The sequence below is a fragment of the Ochotona curzoniae genome, unplaced genomic scaffold (genome assembly GCF_017591425.1).
Source record: "Ochotona curzoniae isolate NIBS_2020 unplaced genomic scaffold, NIBS_Ocur_1.0 contig_64, whole genome shotgun sequence".
In the NCBI taxonomy this organism is placed as follows: Eukaryota; Metazoa; Chordata; class Mammalia; order Lagomorpha; family Ochotonidae; genus Ochotona; species Ochotona curzoniae.
The window spans coordinates 11,567,083-11,586,067 of NW_024466502.1; the positions used below are offsets into that span (position 1 = coordinate 11,567,083).

Here is an 18,985-nt window from a genome sequence, read left to right on the forward strand (position 1 = left end):
AACCCTGGATGACTAACACAAAGATAGAGCTCTTTGCAGGACACCACTCTGCCCCTGGGGTCCTAATTACCCAACGGAAAACTTTTCTTCCCCAAACATGGTGGTAGTTTGAATTCATACATGGTGGTAGTTTGAGTTCATACATGGTGGTAGTTTGAGTTCTTGGATTCACCTCTTTGGGCTTCGAAAAGGCCTCAGAGTTGTTTCAATCTCTAAATTCAGTTGTCAACTGTTAGAAGTTTGTTGAAGAATCACCACATTTCAAACACTACATTTAGGACACAGCCCCCTAGCATAGCACGTGTGTGTGTGCGCACACACACACACACACACACACACACACTTTCCTTAACAACCAAAGAGAGCCATGGCTTTAAAAATCAATTTAAAACAGAAAACAAGTATACATCTGGGAAAAATACCCACAAGCTTTTACGGTACAAACAACTTACAAGTGTACATTCATTTAGTTATTAGCAGTTGTCTGCCTAGGTGGAGTTTTTGCAGCACAGCATTTCAAATGACTCCCTTTTTGCCTATTTTCTATCTCATAGCACTCAGTAGTAAGTTAACTTGTCCCATGCATCATTAGTAATTCATGACTGGCTTGTGAAAGTGCAGGGACAGCACTACTACAGACCTAACACAATGAATATCTTATTAGGAAGAAATTAACAAATGAATTGTTGCCAATCAATAGGTGTTGAAGAGAAAATTACAATGATAGTAAAGTCTAAATAATTTATACGCAATATTGATTTTTTCATTACATTAATTATTCTTTATAGCATACATAAGGAATTTGGAGAATAAAACCTTCAAACCAAAGAAATTTATCTGCAGTGGGTCTTTAGGCTTACATCTGAATTTAAAAGACAAAAACAATAGGGGCCATGAGAGTCTGCAAATATGTTCAGATTCCTAATGCACCTGATAATAAATTGGACACTTTCAGTGCACATAAGCTCCTATACATTACCAGAAGCTTTTATGCACAAGGACTTGCAATATTCATTAACAGAAGTACTGGTAGAAATGCGTAGTAACAGGAAAGTTAGGGATACAAATATCTATTAATCCTCTTTTTTTATCACTTACACAGAAGGCACAATAAGGAATTCAATGAAGCTGTTCAGGGGAAGGGGACAAAAAAAAACACCCCTCTCTGACAGCTCTCCTAGATTTTTAAAGGCAACTTACTTGAAATCCAGTTAAACAGAGTGCAGGTTAGTGAAAATAATTTTCATAGCAGAAAACAATTCCTGCAACAACTATAACATGGCAAGTAGCCCTTCAAACAGTGTGGGGGGCACAGCCTTCGGGGGATCCTTTTGCTCCATGCTATTGCAGACTCTGGACAAGTCACAAAGTAGAGTCCTGGAGCAAAAATAGAGGGTGTGTGCAAAGGGGAGCTGTAAGAAGTGGGATGGAGGTCTATGCTTCACCACAGATGACACTGCCACCAGCAATGACATTTCCACATGCATCAGTCACAAAGCTGTACTCTGCATCAATATGGCATGGAATATTGTTTCTGTTATCTAAGAAAGCATTTCAGGGGCAGGGACAGTGGTCCAGCAGGCTAATCTTCAGCCTGTGGGCATTTGCATCCCATATTCTCTGCTGCTCCACTTCTGATCCAGCTTCCTGCTTATGACCTGGGAAAGCAGCAGAGGATGGCTCAGGACCTCAGATCCCTGCACCCAGATGGGAGACCCAGAAGATGCTCCTGGCTTCCAGCCTCAGAAACAACTCACCTCTGGCTGTAGTAACCATTTGGGGAGTGAATCAGCAGATGGATGATCTTTCTCGCTGTCTCTCCCTCTCTCTCTCTCCCCGTAACTATGGCTTTCAAGTAAAACAAGCAAATCTTTTAAAAATGAAAGAAAGTACTTCAAAAAAGTTCATGGAAAATAGAATAGATTAGTTTATTTTGATGCAAAAATTTAATATCCAAGGATAGTGTTTTTCATGATATTTTTCATAAATTTTGAAGACCCTCACACATGAGGAATAGTATTTTGCCTACAGCATTTTGATTCATAGAATTAAAGCAGTGACTTCATGGTTCTTATGTCAAACTTTATCAGGTACCAACTAGATTTAAATATTTTTAGTATCTGATAATAGGAATTTCATAATTTATACAGAAAGATAGCACATATAATTTCAAGCATATGATCTCTCTCCCAAAATAAATATGGAAATACTATTAAGTCATCTGAAATGAGATATATTAGAATGGTTATAAATGTGATACAAATTGTTTCTTCCCTTACCTTCAGATATTGAAAAGTTATAAATACTATTCTAAGGAATCTTAAAGTTCTTGGAAGAAAATCCACGTGAGAGAAAGCATCTCATAAATGTGCTTCTGCCTGTTTGGCAAATGATTTGATCATGTCTTAACTAATGCTGTTCCGTAACTTGAAATTTGTATGTCACACACAGATATCGTATACAATCTGTGTTGTAAATCCTAATATAGGTCTAACTTTCCACAAATATCACTAGGACCAGCTGATGCTAGCTTGTTAAGATGACAAGCATCCAAATGTAGCAGTACTTTTTTATTACTCAGCAAAACATCAGTCATCAATGGTGCCTCATCTCTGGGTAAGTGACTTGCGGCAGTCGCCATCCTCACGGGGATTTGGTGAGCCACACAGCAGACACGTGGTGCAGGTAGCAGAACACAAGAATCTCTGTCCTCAGTCTCACTTGCAAATCAGAACCACCACATCCAAATGGATAGTCAGAAATTCCAAACTACTCTAAGGCACTGTCCAAGCTGTCTTTTTTTTTTTCACCATTTCTCTTAGCTTTATTTATTTAATCTCTAACATTCATCATGAGTTGTCTAGTTTTACATTTTGTGTATGTTGGAAATTAGGGATACAGTGGGGTTTTTTAGTAAAGATATATTTTTAATTATTATTATTTTATGATACAGTTTCATAGGCCCTGGGATTTCCTGTCTCTCCCCTCCCAAGTCCTTTCCCCCCACTGATTTTCCCTCTAGTATTACAATGGGTAGTGCTTCAGAAATAGTCACATGTCCATCATTCCACTATTGAAGTATTTCCCAACGCTGCAGGCTTGAACAATGCCAGAAAGTCCAGGTTCCTACTATCAGTATAAACTCAACAGTTTCACAGGGAGTCCCTCAGGTCCAAACTGTTCTTAATTCATCTTTTTCACACCCATTAATCTCTCCATCTTTCTATGCCTTGCTGAAGGCCACTGGATACATCAATTAGCTCTTGTGTCCTTCGATTTCCAGGTGATTCCACTAGATGAAAAACAACGCAAGCAGACCCAGAGCGGAGAGGAGGGCATGGTCAGGACAGGTCCTTCCCAAGCCATTCACCCTTCCACCCTCCTTCCCCTCTGCCTCAACCCAACACTGACTGCTTTCTTCAAACAGCTCCCGCCCAGAAGCCTCTTCCTACCACTGACACCCTGACACGGGACACAATGTGGGAAGATCCAGCAGGGTTAACAGCTTCCCTCTGTTACCAGGGACAAGGCACCTCAAGGACCAAGGCTGGTTCCTCTCCCCTGCCCATACTTACACAACTGTTTCCTTTCAAAATCCCAACCATGCCTCCATCTGCCTCAGGATTCAGGCTGACAAAGCTATCAACAGTACAGAACAGTAGCATGACCCCTCCTACCCCACCCCCTGGAAAAGAGAAAGGGGTAAATACATGTGCCTCTGCAGCATTTAAACACAGCAGTGCTCCAAGCCAGACAGCTTCCCGGACTCCCCGCGCTGGCACTAATGAGACAAACTACTGCAGGAGAGACAAATTTCTATCTCCTGTGCTCAGTATTACCTTCCCCATGATTCAGTTCTACTCGGATTTCATTCGTCACTTTGCATTGTTCTCTCTCTCTCTCTCCCCCCATCTCTCCTCTCCCTATTCTCTCCTCTCTCCCCACCCTCTCTCCTCTATTACAATATCCCTGCCCATTCCCTCTTTCACTGTAATGGAGGGATCGCACTTTTGGATTTTCACATATAAGTTGTTGTATTTCTTTGTTTTAGAACATGTGGACTCTTATTTCCAGGCCTAGCTTTCTACTTCTGAAGGAAACTCATAACATTCTATGACTTTTTTACTAAAGTCCATAAAATAAGAGTGCCATCAATCCAGGCTGCACATACAGAACTTCAAATCCTTGGAAAAATATTCTGCAAATCTCATGGATGAGTCAACATGAGCATCATTTATAGCCTCTTATGCTTATAAAGAAACTAGAATGGAGGAGCAAAAATGAGTATTGAATACAAAGTTCTGAAAAGAAATGACACAGTACCTACCAACAAAAAAATAGCATGGTAAGATATTAATGGCAGCAATGAGCTACAAATATTTATGTGCCCACAGGCAACTAATTCAATTTCATTGCAGAATTGTTTCATGTAGGAATTTAATTGTATGCATTTAAATATTTTTATTGCTGTTTCATTAATTTCCCATTAAAAAATGATATGCTGAAAAATAAAAATAAAGACTGCAAGTTTCTATTCCACAGCATCCACTGACAGCCCACTGAGTATCCACAATACCCTAAGAATGAAAGCTTTCTTTCATGTTTTATGGCTTTTGTGTCACAGCTTGCAAGTTCATCTCTGTACTATTCAGGAAGAAAAATTTCAGGTTGGGAAAGAATGGTACAGCCTATCATTTTATCTTTACATAAAACAGCACGTATGTATGAGATGAATCCCTTTGAGGAAATAATCATAGCTCACTCTGCCATGATTCCCCACCACGTGTCAAACTGTATCCTAAGAGCGCCAGGTGGATTATTAACACTCACCGATGCTGCTCTAACTACTCCCATTCTCCAAACAAGAACGCTGGAGAGAACAGAGAAGATAACAGGCTTCACCCAGAGTGACATGACAGTAAGTGATTAAACCAGATTACAATCCAAGTGATAGGATTTCAGAGTCCATGCTCTTAAACAGCACCCTAATCGTAAGTCAGGCATCAGCACGATCATCAGGGACTTCCAAGGACACGCAAGTTCCTCATTGTTAGCTCCAATTTTTCTTGAGAACTTTTTTTCTGAGCCCATCATCTCTTCCAGCTGCTCTCCAATATCATAATCTCTAACCACCACTACCTCAAGCATCTAGCTTTCAACCACTAATATTCCAGAGTCGATGTGCTCTGCAAGTTACATGTGTCTCTCCCTCCCTCCCATCAGACAGGAAAATTGCCCTGCTCCCAGCTTAGGCTGATTTTCTCTGAAAGTGAAAAAGAATGATGACCTTAACCTTTCCAAAAGGCAAGTGTATCTGTTTGTGCCCAAGTGAATTTATGGTTTGCAGATATTGCCTAGCAAGAGAAACCCAATGGAACGGCCCAATAAGCTATGGCTTCCGGAGTCACTTTAACTCTTCTTCCACAGGATCAGAGGAGCTATCATCTAACAAATTGGGGAAGGCAAGCTCTAATAATCAGAATTCACAACACAGGTTATGTTGGCATCTTTTGTAAGGTAATCACAAAGCTGATACAAATAATAAGCATCCTCTATTAGTTAAGCACTGTGCTTTATGTATCTTCTACTACATAAAAGCACTTGCCAGAGTAAAAATCAAATAATGCCACAGCCAGTGCCATGGCATATCCAGTAAATCCAGCAACTGTGATGCCCACCTGGCATCCCAAATGGGTGCCAATTCAAGTTATGGTTGCTAACTTATCTAACTCCCTGCTACAGCCTTGGAGCAGAATATGGAAAGGCAGCAGAATACGGCCCAAGTGCTTGGGCCACTGTATTCATGTGAGACATTCAGAAGAAGCCCCTGGCTTCTGGCTTCAGATCAGCCCAACTCTAATCATTGTGGCCATTTAGGCAGTGGATGAAGGATGTTTCTCTGTCCCTCTCTCTCTCTGTAACTCTACCTTCCCAATGGATGAACAAAAAAATAAACAAAATATTTAAAAGATTAAATAATATCATCTATATTAACAAATATTTGGTACAAGTCCCAATCTATGGTTAAATGTTTAGCTTGAACAAAGTCATTAACCAATTAAGGTCAACAGAGAATTTACACTTGATAGCCACAATCTTGGTGACTATAAAATATTAATTTGGGTTCCCCATTTAATTGTTTTCATATTGCACCTATTTCTTGGCACAATAATTTATTCTGTGACTCTCAAAATCACATTAGGATTTTTCCAGTCCCAATTAAACTGTTTAATTCATTATCAAGCATAAATCACTTTCAAATGCCATAAGCTTCTGATTGTTTTTAGTGAGAAGGAGATAACAATAATTAGCTTTTGGGAATAATAATATAAGAGTCTAAGATTAAGCAAATCCACATGGCTGGTGGCTAAATTTCCCTAGCTTCCAATTATTACATAAACATTTCTATTTCTCTAAAATCAACCCAATAAAATTCCCAAGGTAACCAGCAAGCAAAATGCAGACTAAGTCATCTAGTGCCAGTGCCTAATTCCCATTTAGATTTTCACCGCTTCAAAAAAAAATGAATAGACTTAATTTAACCTCTTTCTGATGTCTAGCAAATATCAGTGGTCTGAAGCTGAAGCAATATTTCAGGAGACCCTGTAATGAACAAATAAGTGGATGTGGCACACACAGAACCATCTCTAAGTTACTTAGTTTTATACTGCACACAAAGCTTACAGTAAAAATTAACCTTCTTGGCAGTTCACCATTTCTAATTAGAAGAGACATCAAGCAGATCATGCTTCAAAAAGCAGTACACACCACAATATTCTGGAGTCTCTGCAGCAGAGCCCTGCAGTCTCCTTATATTGTAGCCTGGTGTCCAAAGAAAAAAGCTTTAAGCAGATAAAGTTTCAAGTTATGTCATATTTTCTCATCTTTTCACACTTTGGATTGAGAAGCAGACCATCAAACACACAGGACCTCTTTGTTGCTTCCGATCCTGAATGTGTTATTGTCTATGCATCACCAGACAATGCTTAATCAAAAGTTTCCTTGGTAGAGATATTTAAAAATGCTGGAGAACTGACTACTTCATTTATAATATTTTTATCGATAAATGAGGTAGGAAAAGGGAGAAGGAAAATGCACTGAACTCTAATAGATTAGAGTAGATACGAAGAAGCTTCAAAATCAAAGGCCCTCCCGGCTACACCCTTCCCAGGTAGGAATTCCTCCATGGTTAGTTAGAAATGCCTAAAGTTCTCACTACTAGGGAATAAATTACTTTACTAAGGACCATGTTCATTTTCAACAATTATTAATTTTGTGACAGTTCGAGTTGAAATTATTTCCCTTTTTATCTCAATTCTATCCTTTGGAGCAATACCTAACAAGTCCCCTCCACCTCCTACACCTTCTTCCACAAAGAATCTGAAGGCAGCATTTTGTCTCTCTGTAATTTCCCCATATTCACATTACACACGACCAGTTCCTTCAATGAATCAGTCATATAGCATGGTTTTTAGATGCCATAAATAAACCCAAGTTGCAGTTTCACTTAAAAATGTCCATAAACAGAGTGCAAATGAGAACCGAAAGTTCTCATTTATTTGTACCTATAGTCAACACCATTAAAGAGACTGCTTAGAATCCAGCAATTCCCCAGGAACTGTATCCATATGCATTTCTCTCTCTCTCTCTCTCTCACACACACACACACACACACACTCACACACACACACTCACCAGCAACAGGGGAGGAGGGTGAGTTGATGCAAGCTGGTCTCACAAACTCATCTCCCCAGCCACAGTGACCGCCTGCAACAACAGTCCCCACTTCCAAGCCGGACTGATCAGTCATTCCCAGGATTCCAAACTGGAACTCAAAAGAAGCTTTCTTTCCTCTCTGCTTCTGGGACATTTGGATGTGACAACCACTCACCCATCTCATGGAATGAGCCAACTTGATATTACAAGATAATTCACAGAGTGTAGAGAGAAAGATACCGAATCTATAATTCTGGTTATTCCTGGAACCACCTCTCCCCATCCATTTCTGTGGTATGGTCATGTAAGCCAATCATTTGTTCCTATTGAAACAAGCTTAAATTAGGCTGGCGTCACTTGCAACAGAGCAGCCTGCTTCAACAACCACAACTGCAGTTCTGTCGTGCTAAACTATGGACAAATGTTTTGTGAATCACATCGTTAGGTGAGTTTATCATTGTGACATCACAGAGTGTACCTCCACAAACAAAGGTGGATACAACCTATCTGAGATCCAATCTTTTGAGACCACTCACATGCAGCCATCATTAACTGAACTGTCACTCTGTGGCATTTTATTGCATCCTAACAGAATCAGTGAAATGCAAGTCATAAAAGAGAGAAATTTCCATACCATCCCAAAAAAGCTGCAGAGGGAACATAGTTTACATTATTTAAGAATAGAAGTGATATCCACTTCCAAAGATTAAGGTTTGTCTTAACTAATAGCCCAAGATCCACAGGGTTGATACTATGCAAAACTCTACCCCTAGTACTATGATACTATCTGGAGAGTAAGTGACTGCTTAAGACATTCTCTGTTGTATGTTTCACAATAAACAGAAGTTACACTGGTGAAAAAAATAGATTATGAAAATGAAGAATCAGATTCCAATAAGAAAACTTGGACATATCGTTTCATCCTTTTTAGGAAATTTGCAGGATTAGATGATCTTCGCAGTCCTTTTTAGCCACAGAATGCCATGATGCTATACATACTGAAGGTGTGGGCATAAGTAAAAGCAGAAACATATAAAAAATACATAATAAAGAAGGAAGCATAAAGAGAGAAACTGCTCATCATATAATAAAAGAAGTCATTCCTGGTAATGCCTTGCTGTATTTTGATCAGTTTCTATGGGCCAAATTTACCTTGCACTTACAGGTCCAAATCATCCATAGGTTGGCTTCCTTCCTTCCTCTTGGCGTCTTGGAAGTTCCTATCTGCTCTCCCACCATTCCAGATGGTTTTTCTTATCCCCACAGATTACAGATCCAACCATACTATGTACTCCCCAGCCCATTCCCAGTGGGCTCTCTGCAATGATTGATACCCCGATGGCCATAATCTTCAGTTGACAGATTACATTTGGAATTTACATTCATCATTTCAAACAACCATTAGGAGACATCTGTGAGTTAAGGTGACCCACTGATACTGAGCTCTCTGTGGAAGTGACTTTGGACCCCTTTGTAAGAGGTCTGATGAGGGAAAACATTATTTTAATTGGCAACTGGTATCACATTATTATACACAGTATGTATACCACATACCAGCAATGTGATACAGTGGGTCAAATTGCCACTTGTGTTGCCGGAATCCATGCCAGAGTTCTGAGTTGAGTCCCTGGCTGCCCCGTTTCAGATCCAGCTTATTGCCAATGCACCTGGGAAGGCAAGGGATGATGGTCCAAGTTCTTGCTTTTCTCTTACTATATGTGGGACCAAGATGGAGCTACTGGCTTCTGGCTTTAGCCTGGCCCAGACCTAGCTGTTGAATCCACATGATGGCACATCATAACGTTCTCTCAATCTTTATCTGCCTTTGAAATAAATAAATAAATCTTTTTTTTAAAAAGAAAGTACCAGCACATACTAGTTTACGTATATATTCATACATGTGCTAAACATTTTTACATTCATTGGCTCATTTAGTTCTCATCTAGTCTGCTATAGAGACATACTAATTATTACCTTCACCTGAACAGTGAAAAACACTGAAGCTCATAAAGAGTAACTTCCTCCTGGCTGCACACCTAGGAAGCCCAAGAGCCACGTCCCTCTGATGCAGAGTCCTCATTCAGACCCTCTGTGTCATCTACAAGGGCACGGACTCCTGACAGGAGTAAGGAGAAGATGCCTCGGGGCAGGTAGCAGTGGGACTAAAACCAGGGAGACCAAGGAAATGAAATCAACAGGATCCATTCTCAGTTTTGCTTAGCATCAGCCCGATTTCAAGTAGAGCCATGTTCCCATTATGTAGCAATAGATTATCTGCCATTTTGCATTGTGGGAATGTACCCTCCATTATCCAGGCTAATCTAGTTGACTGTGGATCGCTGTACTCAGGCACTACGATGACAGACAACTAATCCAATCTCTGGTGCTAGGAAGATGCTACAGTTAACAACTCTTCAACTTTTTCCCTGTAGCGTCTGACACAGGCCACTTCACATCTGCCACTATTCCTCCCTGCAGTACCTTGGGAAGAAAAATAATTGAGAATTAAGCAAGGAGAAAGGACGCGGAGGGAGGGGAATGAGTAGTTATAAAAAGTGGTACAAACAAAATACTTCCACCTAATTTAAAGAAAGAAAAGAATATCACTACAGGACTGATTGTTTCATGACTAGCAATTTAGAAAAACGTGAATGGTTTTGGTTCATCGACAAAGAAATTATATGACTATGCAGTGGAAAATCTTACATCTAAATAGCGAAGGAAGGCAGGAAAAAAAAAAGAAAAGAAAATAGTGAAGGTGACAGTTCTCAGCATCACCAGAGACCACTCTGTTTAGAGTCCATGGAGGGTCTGTGACAGCCACATTTCATCACTAAATAAAAAGTCAGCTATTTGTAGATCCCGTCCTCCTGTAATTCCTCCACATCTTTACCTAATAACAAAGACGCTTAGGTTTACTGGCTTAGAAATTTAAGAATACCAACCACTAGTGAAGAGCCTTTAGGCTTTCCTGTATGATAGTCAAAGCCTCCAGTTTCCCTGAAAGGGAAACTGGGCGCAAACCAGCAAACTCCTTGGGCTCAATCAGAAATTAATAATGAGGCCTAAAATAGAGTACAGCGCCGGATGGCATGCAGAAGACACTGTTACTACCTGTTAAAGAAGTAAAGATCTAAGAAGTGATTTAATCTAAAACAGTGGTAAGATCTCAAATAATTGCACTATTAAAATCTTTTTTAAAGTACAACATCCTTCAAACAGACCAAGGAAAGAGTCCAATGCCCTCATTCCAAATCCAACCAGTCTCTTACCCTAGCCAATCCTCATGAATCAGGGAAAGGTACTTGGAGGAGGGAAATCATTTTAAATACTGCCAGAGTTAAAAAAAAAAAAAAACTAATGAAATTTTGCTCATTCTTGGAGAAATGAAGTAGAATCAGATGCTTCAGTGGTGGTGAATTCCAGAAGCTGGCCTGCCTCCAGTACATGAAGCTTTTCCCTAATGTCAAATGCAAAAGCAATCTGATAGCAACATATTGAAGGGAGTGTTTAAATTCCTATTTCCTTACACCAAATTGTTTGAAATCTTTGAGATAAAACTTCAATAAACTAGTGTTCCAACCTTTTAATATTTGAGTCCCTGGAGTAAGCATGTCAGATTAATCTCCAAATTGCAGTGGGCAGAAAGAACATTCAACCAAATTCTTAATCCCATGCCTCTCTCAAAGGATGTTAATAATGCAAGCAGCGTCAATGGCTATTAAGACTGCAAACTTTGCTAATCTTCACCCATACTACTATTTTTAAGGGGGGGAGGGGACTGAGAGGGAAGGAGACTCAGTCCATCCTGAAAGCAAGGGAGGGTAAATGCTTTGTCTTTGTGCCCACCTTAGCACACTGCCAGGCACAAGACAGGCGTTTAACAATACCTTGTGAATGTTAATGAAAAGGTCTTAGGGAGAGTGGAAATCTTGCTGAGAACAGCATTGAGTCCAGATCCTGGCACTGCTGGCCAATAGAAACCATGTCCAGATAGAAGTTGAAGGAGGGAGAACAGCAATTTGCACGTGTGTTTTCAAAGCAGAAACAAGGACGGCATTTGCCAGGCTGCAGAGCGACACCAGCAGCCACTAAAACATAAATGTCTCCAGCATCTGCACACCTAGAAAACTCCAGTACCGCCTCGCTACTCTCCCACCCCACTTCCTTTTACCCAATGTGGGTTTCCATTCCCAGACCTTAAATATAAGATTTCAGACCTCACTGGTCAAACCCAGGCCATACTCCTCGCTGACCACTGCCTAAGGTTTTCCCAGCGTCCACTCCCAAGGAGGTCACACCATGCTAGACGCCAAGCCAGATACACACTATAACACAGGATACTTTCGAAGGTGACTAGGAAAGCAGGGGGTGGGGAGAAGTGGCAAGCCGGGTGAGGGGATGCAGGGCGAGCACAACACCTGGACACTCTCCAGAAACCTCCAGTTCCTCTCCCAAAAACCTCGGCCTCCGCCGCTGGGAGGCGCGGGGAAAACCTCCTGCGCGCACAGGGGCGCGTGGAGTCTGACTGGGACTTGGGGCAGGGAGCAGGCAGGGAAAAGACAAGGAGCCAGTCGGCACTGGGAACGGTACCTGGTGTGGCTGTGGTTGCGGGGACAGTCCTTCTTCTCCATGATGGCCGGCACGCAGTTGGTGAGCTCTGTCCAGTCGGCGTGCAGCCCGCAGCTCCAGCCGGTGGAGAAACGCGAGAAGAGCCACGTCTCCTTCTTGCCGGGCCGGTGGCAGGTGCACTTCTTCTGGCCGGCTTTGCAGCTGCAGGGCTGCTCCAGACGGATGTTCTTGACCAGGTGCCGGCCGAACGTCGTGCCCCCCGTCTTCTGGATGTGTAGGAACACGATCACGTCCCGCCCTTTGATGTTGAAATCCACGAAGCGGGTCAGGTCCTTCAGGGTGAAGTTGAAACGGGGCACGAAGCGGGGCGGGGAGCCGTTCTCCGGGCCCTCGGGGTCCGGCTCCTCTTCCTCCTCTTCTTCCTCCTCCTCCTCCTGGTCCCCCGGCTCCACGTCCTCTTCCTCGGGCACCACGGAGCCCCGCGACGCCTCGGGCGGCCCTCGGGGCGGCGGGGGCAGCTGGGGCCGCCGCTCCCACTCGTCCGGCGGCACCTGTGCTCGGCGGGCGGGACTCGGGGCGGCGGGCGCGCGGGCCTCGCCGGCGCGGGGCTGCTCCCCGAAGTTGGTGCAGGAGCTGCTGCAGGAGGGGGACACGTACTGGTACATGATGACCACGAAGAGGAGAGTGAGCACCGGCGTTAGCAGCCACTTGTTGAACCTTTCATCCATGGTCCCGCTCTCAGGCCGGCAGGCGAAGCGGCGGTGGCGGCGGCGGCGGTGAAGGGCGCCCGTTCGGAAGTTTCGGGGACTCCGGGGCGCGGCTCGGAGCCCGCCGCTCCTCCATGCCCCTGGCGCCGGGGCGCGCGGCTGGCTGGAGGCCCCGCCGCACGCCGGGGCTGGCGGAGCCGGGGCCTGGGAGCCGCGTGTGGGAGGAGGGCGCCGGCCCACGCGGCTGCGGCTGCGGCGTGGGGCGCCCCACGCTCCAGGGGCCCCACCGGCTCGGCCCGCTCCCAGCTCGCGCCCGGCCTCTCAGGCGACGCGGAGCATCCCGCCGCTGGCGGCTCCCGGGCGCTCAGGCACGGCGGCGCGGGGCTCGGGTCCTGGACCTGCCCGGGACAGCCGGGCAGCCGGGCAGCTGCGACCACAAGCGCAGAGGTTGCATGAGGTTCGTCAGGGCGCGGGCCAAGGGCGAAGGCGCAACGCTGCGCCGCGCCCCGCACGCGCACCCGGCAGCTCTGCCCGCGTGGCACGGAGCGCGGGAGCCGCGCTGGCGGACAAGCCCGCTGCAAGTTTGCGGAGCAGCCCCACGGCGGCGGCGGCGGCGGCGTGCGGGTGGGCGGGCGCTGGTGCCGGGCCGCCCCCGCCGGGAGTCGCACTGCGCGCGGGCCGCTCGGCCCCGGCACGCAGACTCCACCACACACACGGGCTGACACCGCCACGAGCCGCCAGCCGGTGTGACGGGAGCCCCGCCACCCGCAGCAGAAACCTGCCCTAGGTACGGAGCATGCGCCTGAGCCTTCCCCAGCCCCCGAGGAGTTCAGGGGAGGAGCCCGCTGCTCCGCTGCGCTCCGAGGAGGCAAATGGTGGTGGGACTCCTCCAGCCTGGAGCGAGGAGAGGGTTGGCGAAAAAAAAAAAAAAAAAGAGGTGGGGGCGAGAAAGAGGCTGCGAGGAGAACGGCGCCAGCCCTGATTTGAGCCCTAGACGTTGGCGGCTTTCCTAGTCTGAGCGGACAGAATGCTGGCCGGCTTCTTACACCGCCACTCTACCTGCACCTGCTAGAAATACCGGCGCCTAGACCTGTCTTCACACAGGATGGCCGGGCACTCCCAGGCGTGGGAGAAGCTGGCTCCAGACTGCCTTTGGTTTGCACCCGACACCGCCAGAGTCAACTACAAACTTGGTGTCCGACTGTACAACTCTATCCAGTCAGTATGTCATTCATCAGATACCCATGAAGAGTCGGCAGGCTCTTACGGTTCTGTTGGACAAGATACACTTCATTTCTTTGGGCACCAGTCCAGCTCACAGCCACGAAGTACAAACAGTTAGGAGCCGCTTCCTAAAATGTGTTCTGCTAGTTTGCACTAAGCATTGACGCGCCACGCCTTCACACCGGTATGGAATATAAAAACTACACTAACCTGCGTTTCAAAACGCAAACCTTTGTGCACAGGTGGGTTTTTTTTTTTTTTTGGTGGGGGTAGAGGGAGGGAATGAAATTTTCAAAGATCTAGATTTTCTAGATCTAGACTCTGATTGCCCCCAGAGTCGTGGCTAAACAACAACTTGTTCAGATAATGGGTAGGATGGATATACAATCGACTTGCAGTGGTTGCCCTCCCACATGCCCATGTCCTCCTGCCCTGTTTGACCAGGGTGGGGATTTGGCAGTGTGTTGAAAATGGGGGCCCTGCGGTGTGGTTCCCTAGCTAGCTCGTGGCTCCCCTGCCAGCTGCACACCGTACCTGGCATGCCTCACTGTGCTGGCAAACGCCTTGCCATCTGGCCTCCTTCAGGACTCACGCACTAGTTGTGTCTTTCTGTGGCACCGTGCTGTTCTCTTCCATTGAGCAGCGTCTCCACCTTTCTGTCATCAGATCGGATGTCCGTCTCTTGCAGGGATGCCTGTAACAGATCATTTTTACTATTCTAGACAGGTGGGATTCTCCTCAATCCAGCTTCCCTCCTCGGCTTTTTTCCTGCTTTTGGCTCTATAAACAACCACACACGGCACCCTTCCTGGTACTCCGGGAGCCTGAATTAGGGACAAGGGTGTTGAGCACCATGACTTGGCACCTCCAGAGTTTACTGGAGTCTCTGCCTTGAGTGTGCAGTTTATCTCCCTTAAGTGTAAAGTTCCATTAATGGCATCATGCTCCAAGGCAAGAGCCTGTGATAAGACAGAAATGCTACGAAATTTCAAGATTATTTCCTGAATCTATAAATTGATAATGATACTTGTTAATTTTCATTTACTTTTGCTTTATTCAAGTAATATGCTCCTATTGGAGAAGTTTTTCATTTTCTGTAAAATCGCATAATATCAACTTAAAAATCTTACTAAGCTGCCCAAACGAATCACCAGAGTGCATGTGGTGATTGGCACAGGAGAAAACACTCCTCTAACGGTCATCTGCTTTTCTTCATAAGGACAGCTCCAGGAAGATCCAGGAAGCATGGAATCCCACGTCAGAACTGACAAAACTAAACCAAGGAAAGGTAGGCAAAACAAAACCAGGGGTAGAGACAGCCATGCTGCAGTGCGTTCCAGTTCCAGCGAGATCCACAACGGGCCTCACCACTTCCTCTCTCGTTCCTCCTCTCTTGAGACAGTCTGAGTCAAAATGCAGGAAGACACAACAGAAATGCAATCAAATAATTGCATGATTTTCCTTGGCTTTGTAAACAAAAGTGAGTAATTCTGTGTCCTGAAGTACTTCGGCACTTTATCTTGGGTCTCCAACCAGGAAAAGACAATCATAACATGTTCTATCATTGCTAAAATGGGAAATTTAAAACAAAATATATGACAAATAATGTTGTTCATGAAATGTAAATTTCTATAACTAAATGTATCTTGCGAAGGTTTAAAGAACTTATCCCCAAAGATCTGATTTTGCTTTTGGTAAGATGGTTCACGGAGTGCCACCATTTCCTTCAAGTTACCAGGAGGAGAACAAAGCACAGTGTCAAGGCAACCACATAGATAACTTATTCCTGAGCCCAACTATTTATTTTTAATGTTAGGTAACTTTGGCGTGTAAACACAGCCTGTCCCAGGAGTGTCTCCTCGTTCCAGCCGTGAAACATGGTGTGACCCTAATCAAAACTCTTAAATCATGCAATGAACAGGCTTTTTCTTATCTGCAAGGGCAGACCTTACACTGGGCTAAAATGAAGAGAAGCTTTCTAAATTTGAATGCTCTCCAGGTAAAAAGGAAAGCGTGTTTGCATTTAGCCTACTGTAGTCATTCCAGGAAGCCGCCAGCTGGCAATTGTTTTTGGCTAACAGATTGCAGCTACTATGATTCCTACACAAATTATTAAAATAATAAAAATAATGTTTTCGAAGTGCTTCCTTCCACTTCCTTTGCCAGTCTAGCAATGAGCTTGACACTATTTGTGAGGCAATTTGTTCTTCTAATGTTATGCCTTAATAAGCTTTACTACGATTATTTCCTTGCCTGCTTCTTTCTACGCCTTAGCTTTAGCATTCCTTCTTCCATTCTTTTCAAATATTCTCAAACCTGTTAACAACACTGCTCTCCCCCAGGATCCAAACTTTTGATTAGAACAGTCCTTATTTAATCAAGTTCAATTGGGAGATAAAATTGCATCTCAACTTCTCCATTTTCCCTTTGGTGGCAGAAACTGCCTTTGAGAATGTTGAAGAAACCCTGGAGAGATGAACAATCCAGACAATCACGGAGAATCGTTTAGTATCCTCTACATGTGACACAGGCATGTGTGTGTATATACACACATGTACATACGCACACATACATGAATGCCTTTGGTGCAGATGATAAAAAACAAAATAGATTAAGTCATTAGCAGCTTGAATATCTCTTTCAAGAATAGAAAGTGCACTTACACTCTGAAATGATTTTGTGATTTTTCTAAACAAGCACGTCTCTTTATTCCACCCCCCATTCAAATGCTCCAAACGTATGCTGTTTTTCACGTTATCAGCAAAGTGTTGGCTTTCTTGTTCCACTTGGATAATAAGCAGAAGGATTTGTATAGTCAGGGTGAATTGTAGGAAGAATTGTGACATGCACTAAATGCATTCTGGTTCAGTACATGATAGAAACTTTTGGGCAACTATGACCCTAATGCTGCTCATAAAATTCTATTCCTTTGAACAGTTTATTCTTTGCTTCACTGTATAAACTCCTCAAGCACTAAAGAGGGCTGCTTATGATTGAACAACTGAAACTGTGTTATCTTTATGCTATCTTTATTTTATATAGCACAGTATAAGTAAACATACGTACCCTCTCACAATATGATATTAATTTATCCCAAACAAAACTTGTTGAGGATTTATTCTATATTGAATAATATTCTGAGTACTTTAGAAACATCATAAATGACCTTTTTGGGCCATGCCTTCGTATGTCTTACACTCCAACAGTGGAAAAATAATTCATGGAGAAATAAACAAGATTCATTCACTTAATCCAAAAAGTATATGTTGACCTCTTGTAACATATTAACTGTATTTAGTTGCTTGGGATGCATTGGTGAACGATAAAGACAGGGAAGATTGTCCTCAAGAGATTAAATGACAGCTGAATAAGGCACTAAGGAAGAAGATGGAGAGATGGGAGATGGGTTGTATCCTGCCTTGTGCTGTAGAATTCTACTCTGAGAAGCCACTGAAGGATATGAGCAGTTTCTAGTCAGCCATTTTGCTGTTTTCTTGAGAGTAGATTATGAGAGGTCAAACATAGAAGGAGAAAAGTGGTCCTGGCACAATGGCCTAGTGGTTAAAATCCTTGCCTTGCATGCGTCAGGATCCCATATGGGCACCAGGTGCTTCACTTCCCATCCAGCTCCCTGCTTGTGGCCTGGGAAAGTAGTCGAGGAAGACCCAAGGTCTTGGGACCCTGCACCTGCGTGGGAGACCTGGAAGAAGGTTCCAGGCTTCTGGCTTCAGAATGGCACAGCTCCGGCCATCACAGCCACTTGGAGAGTGAATCAGCGGACGGAAGATCTTCCTCTCTATCTCTCCTCCTCTCTGTGTATCTGCATTTCAAATAAAAATAATAAAAAGAGAGAGGGAAGAAAGCAAGTGGCTATTCCAGTAACCAACTAAGTTGAGAGTGGCTCTGACTGAGACAGGATGGTAACCAAGCAGCTGGTAGGCAGTGGTCAGATAGCCTGCATTTTCAAGACACAGCTATCGGAGATTTCCTGAAGATTGGATGTGAGATATAAGAGAAAGAGTGAGATCAGGGATGATGCCAGGGTTTGGGGTGATGATGCCAAGAGATGAATATCAGAAATAAACTGGGGAGGTTGAACAGTCATTGCAAGTGCAAGAGGAAAGAATAAACAAGAAGATGGAGAGAATAAACAAAAAGATGGAATGGGAACTAACTGGCAAAGGTCAATAGAATGGGGAAGTCCTCTCTGATAGATCCCAAAAAATCAAAGGGGCAGAGTCCTGAATGGTCTGAATGAGCAAGCCTTGCCAAGTGCCCCTGGAAGCACTTTCTAAGCAGGTCAGACAGCCCGAAGGTGTGGAGTGGGAAAGAGTTTGAGAGGTTCAAGGCAGGGAACGAGTGTTAGGGAGGCTGAGGAAAAGATCATTCAGGGCCATGAGAGTGGAACAAAAATCCCCATTAGGGAGTGTTGGGCAAGAAAATGACTGGTTGGTTGGTTGTAAAAGCTCACTGGGCCCCAGGAAAAATGGTTTAGGAAGGACAGGAGAGAAATCAAGGAAATCATCCAAGACGTGAAAGTAGTTACTTATTCTGGCAAGAAATGGTGCAGGCTAAAGCTAAAGTGGCAGCAGTAAGTAAAATAATTCACAATCAAGATTCTGAGACCTGGTATAGAAGAATACAACCTTTCTTTTTTTATTTTTTTTTTTATTGGAAAGTCAGATATACAGAGAGGAGAGACAGGGAGGAAGATCCCCCGTCTGATGGTTCATTCCCCAAGTGGCCACAAAGGCCAGGGCTGAGCC

At 44.1% G+C, this 18,985-nt stretch overlaps 1 protein-coding gene across 1 annotated transcript in view; it reads right to left on the bottom strand.

Moving 5' to 3' along the window:
- The window catches only part of HS6ST3 (heparan sulfate 6-O-sulfotransferase 3), a 619,426-nt gene extending 606,342 nt beyond the window's left edge, over positions 1 to 13,084 (bottom strand). Inside the window, exon 1 of the mRNA XM_040991017.1 lies at positions 12,310 to 13,084. Within this exon, the coding sequence (XP_040846951.1) occupies positions 12,310 to 13,016 (707 nt within the window). The 5' untranslated portion in view covers positions 13,017 to 13,084. The remainder of the gene's footprint in view (positions 1 to 12,309) is intronic.
- Between the last annotated feature and the right edge of the window lie 5,901 nt (positions 13,085 to 18,985).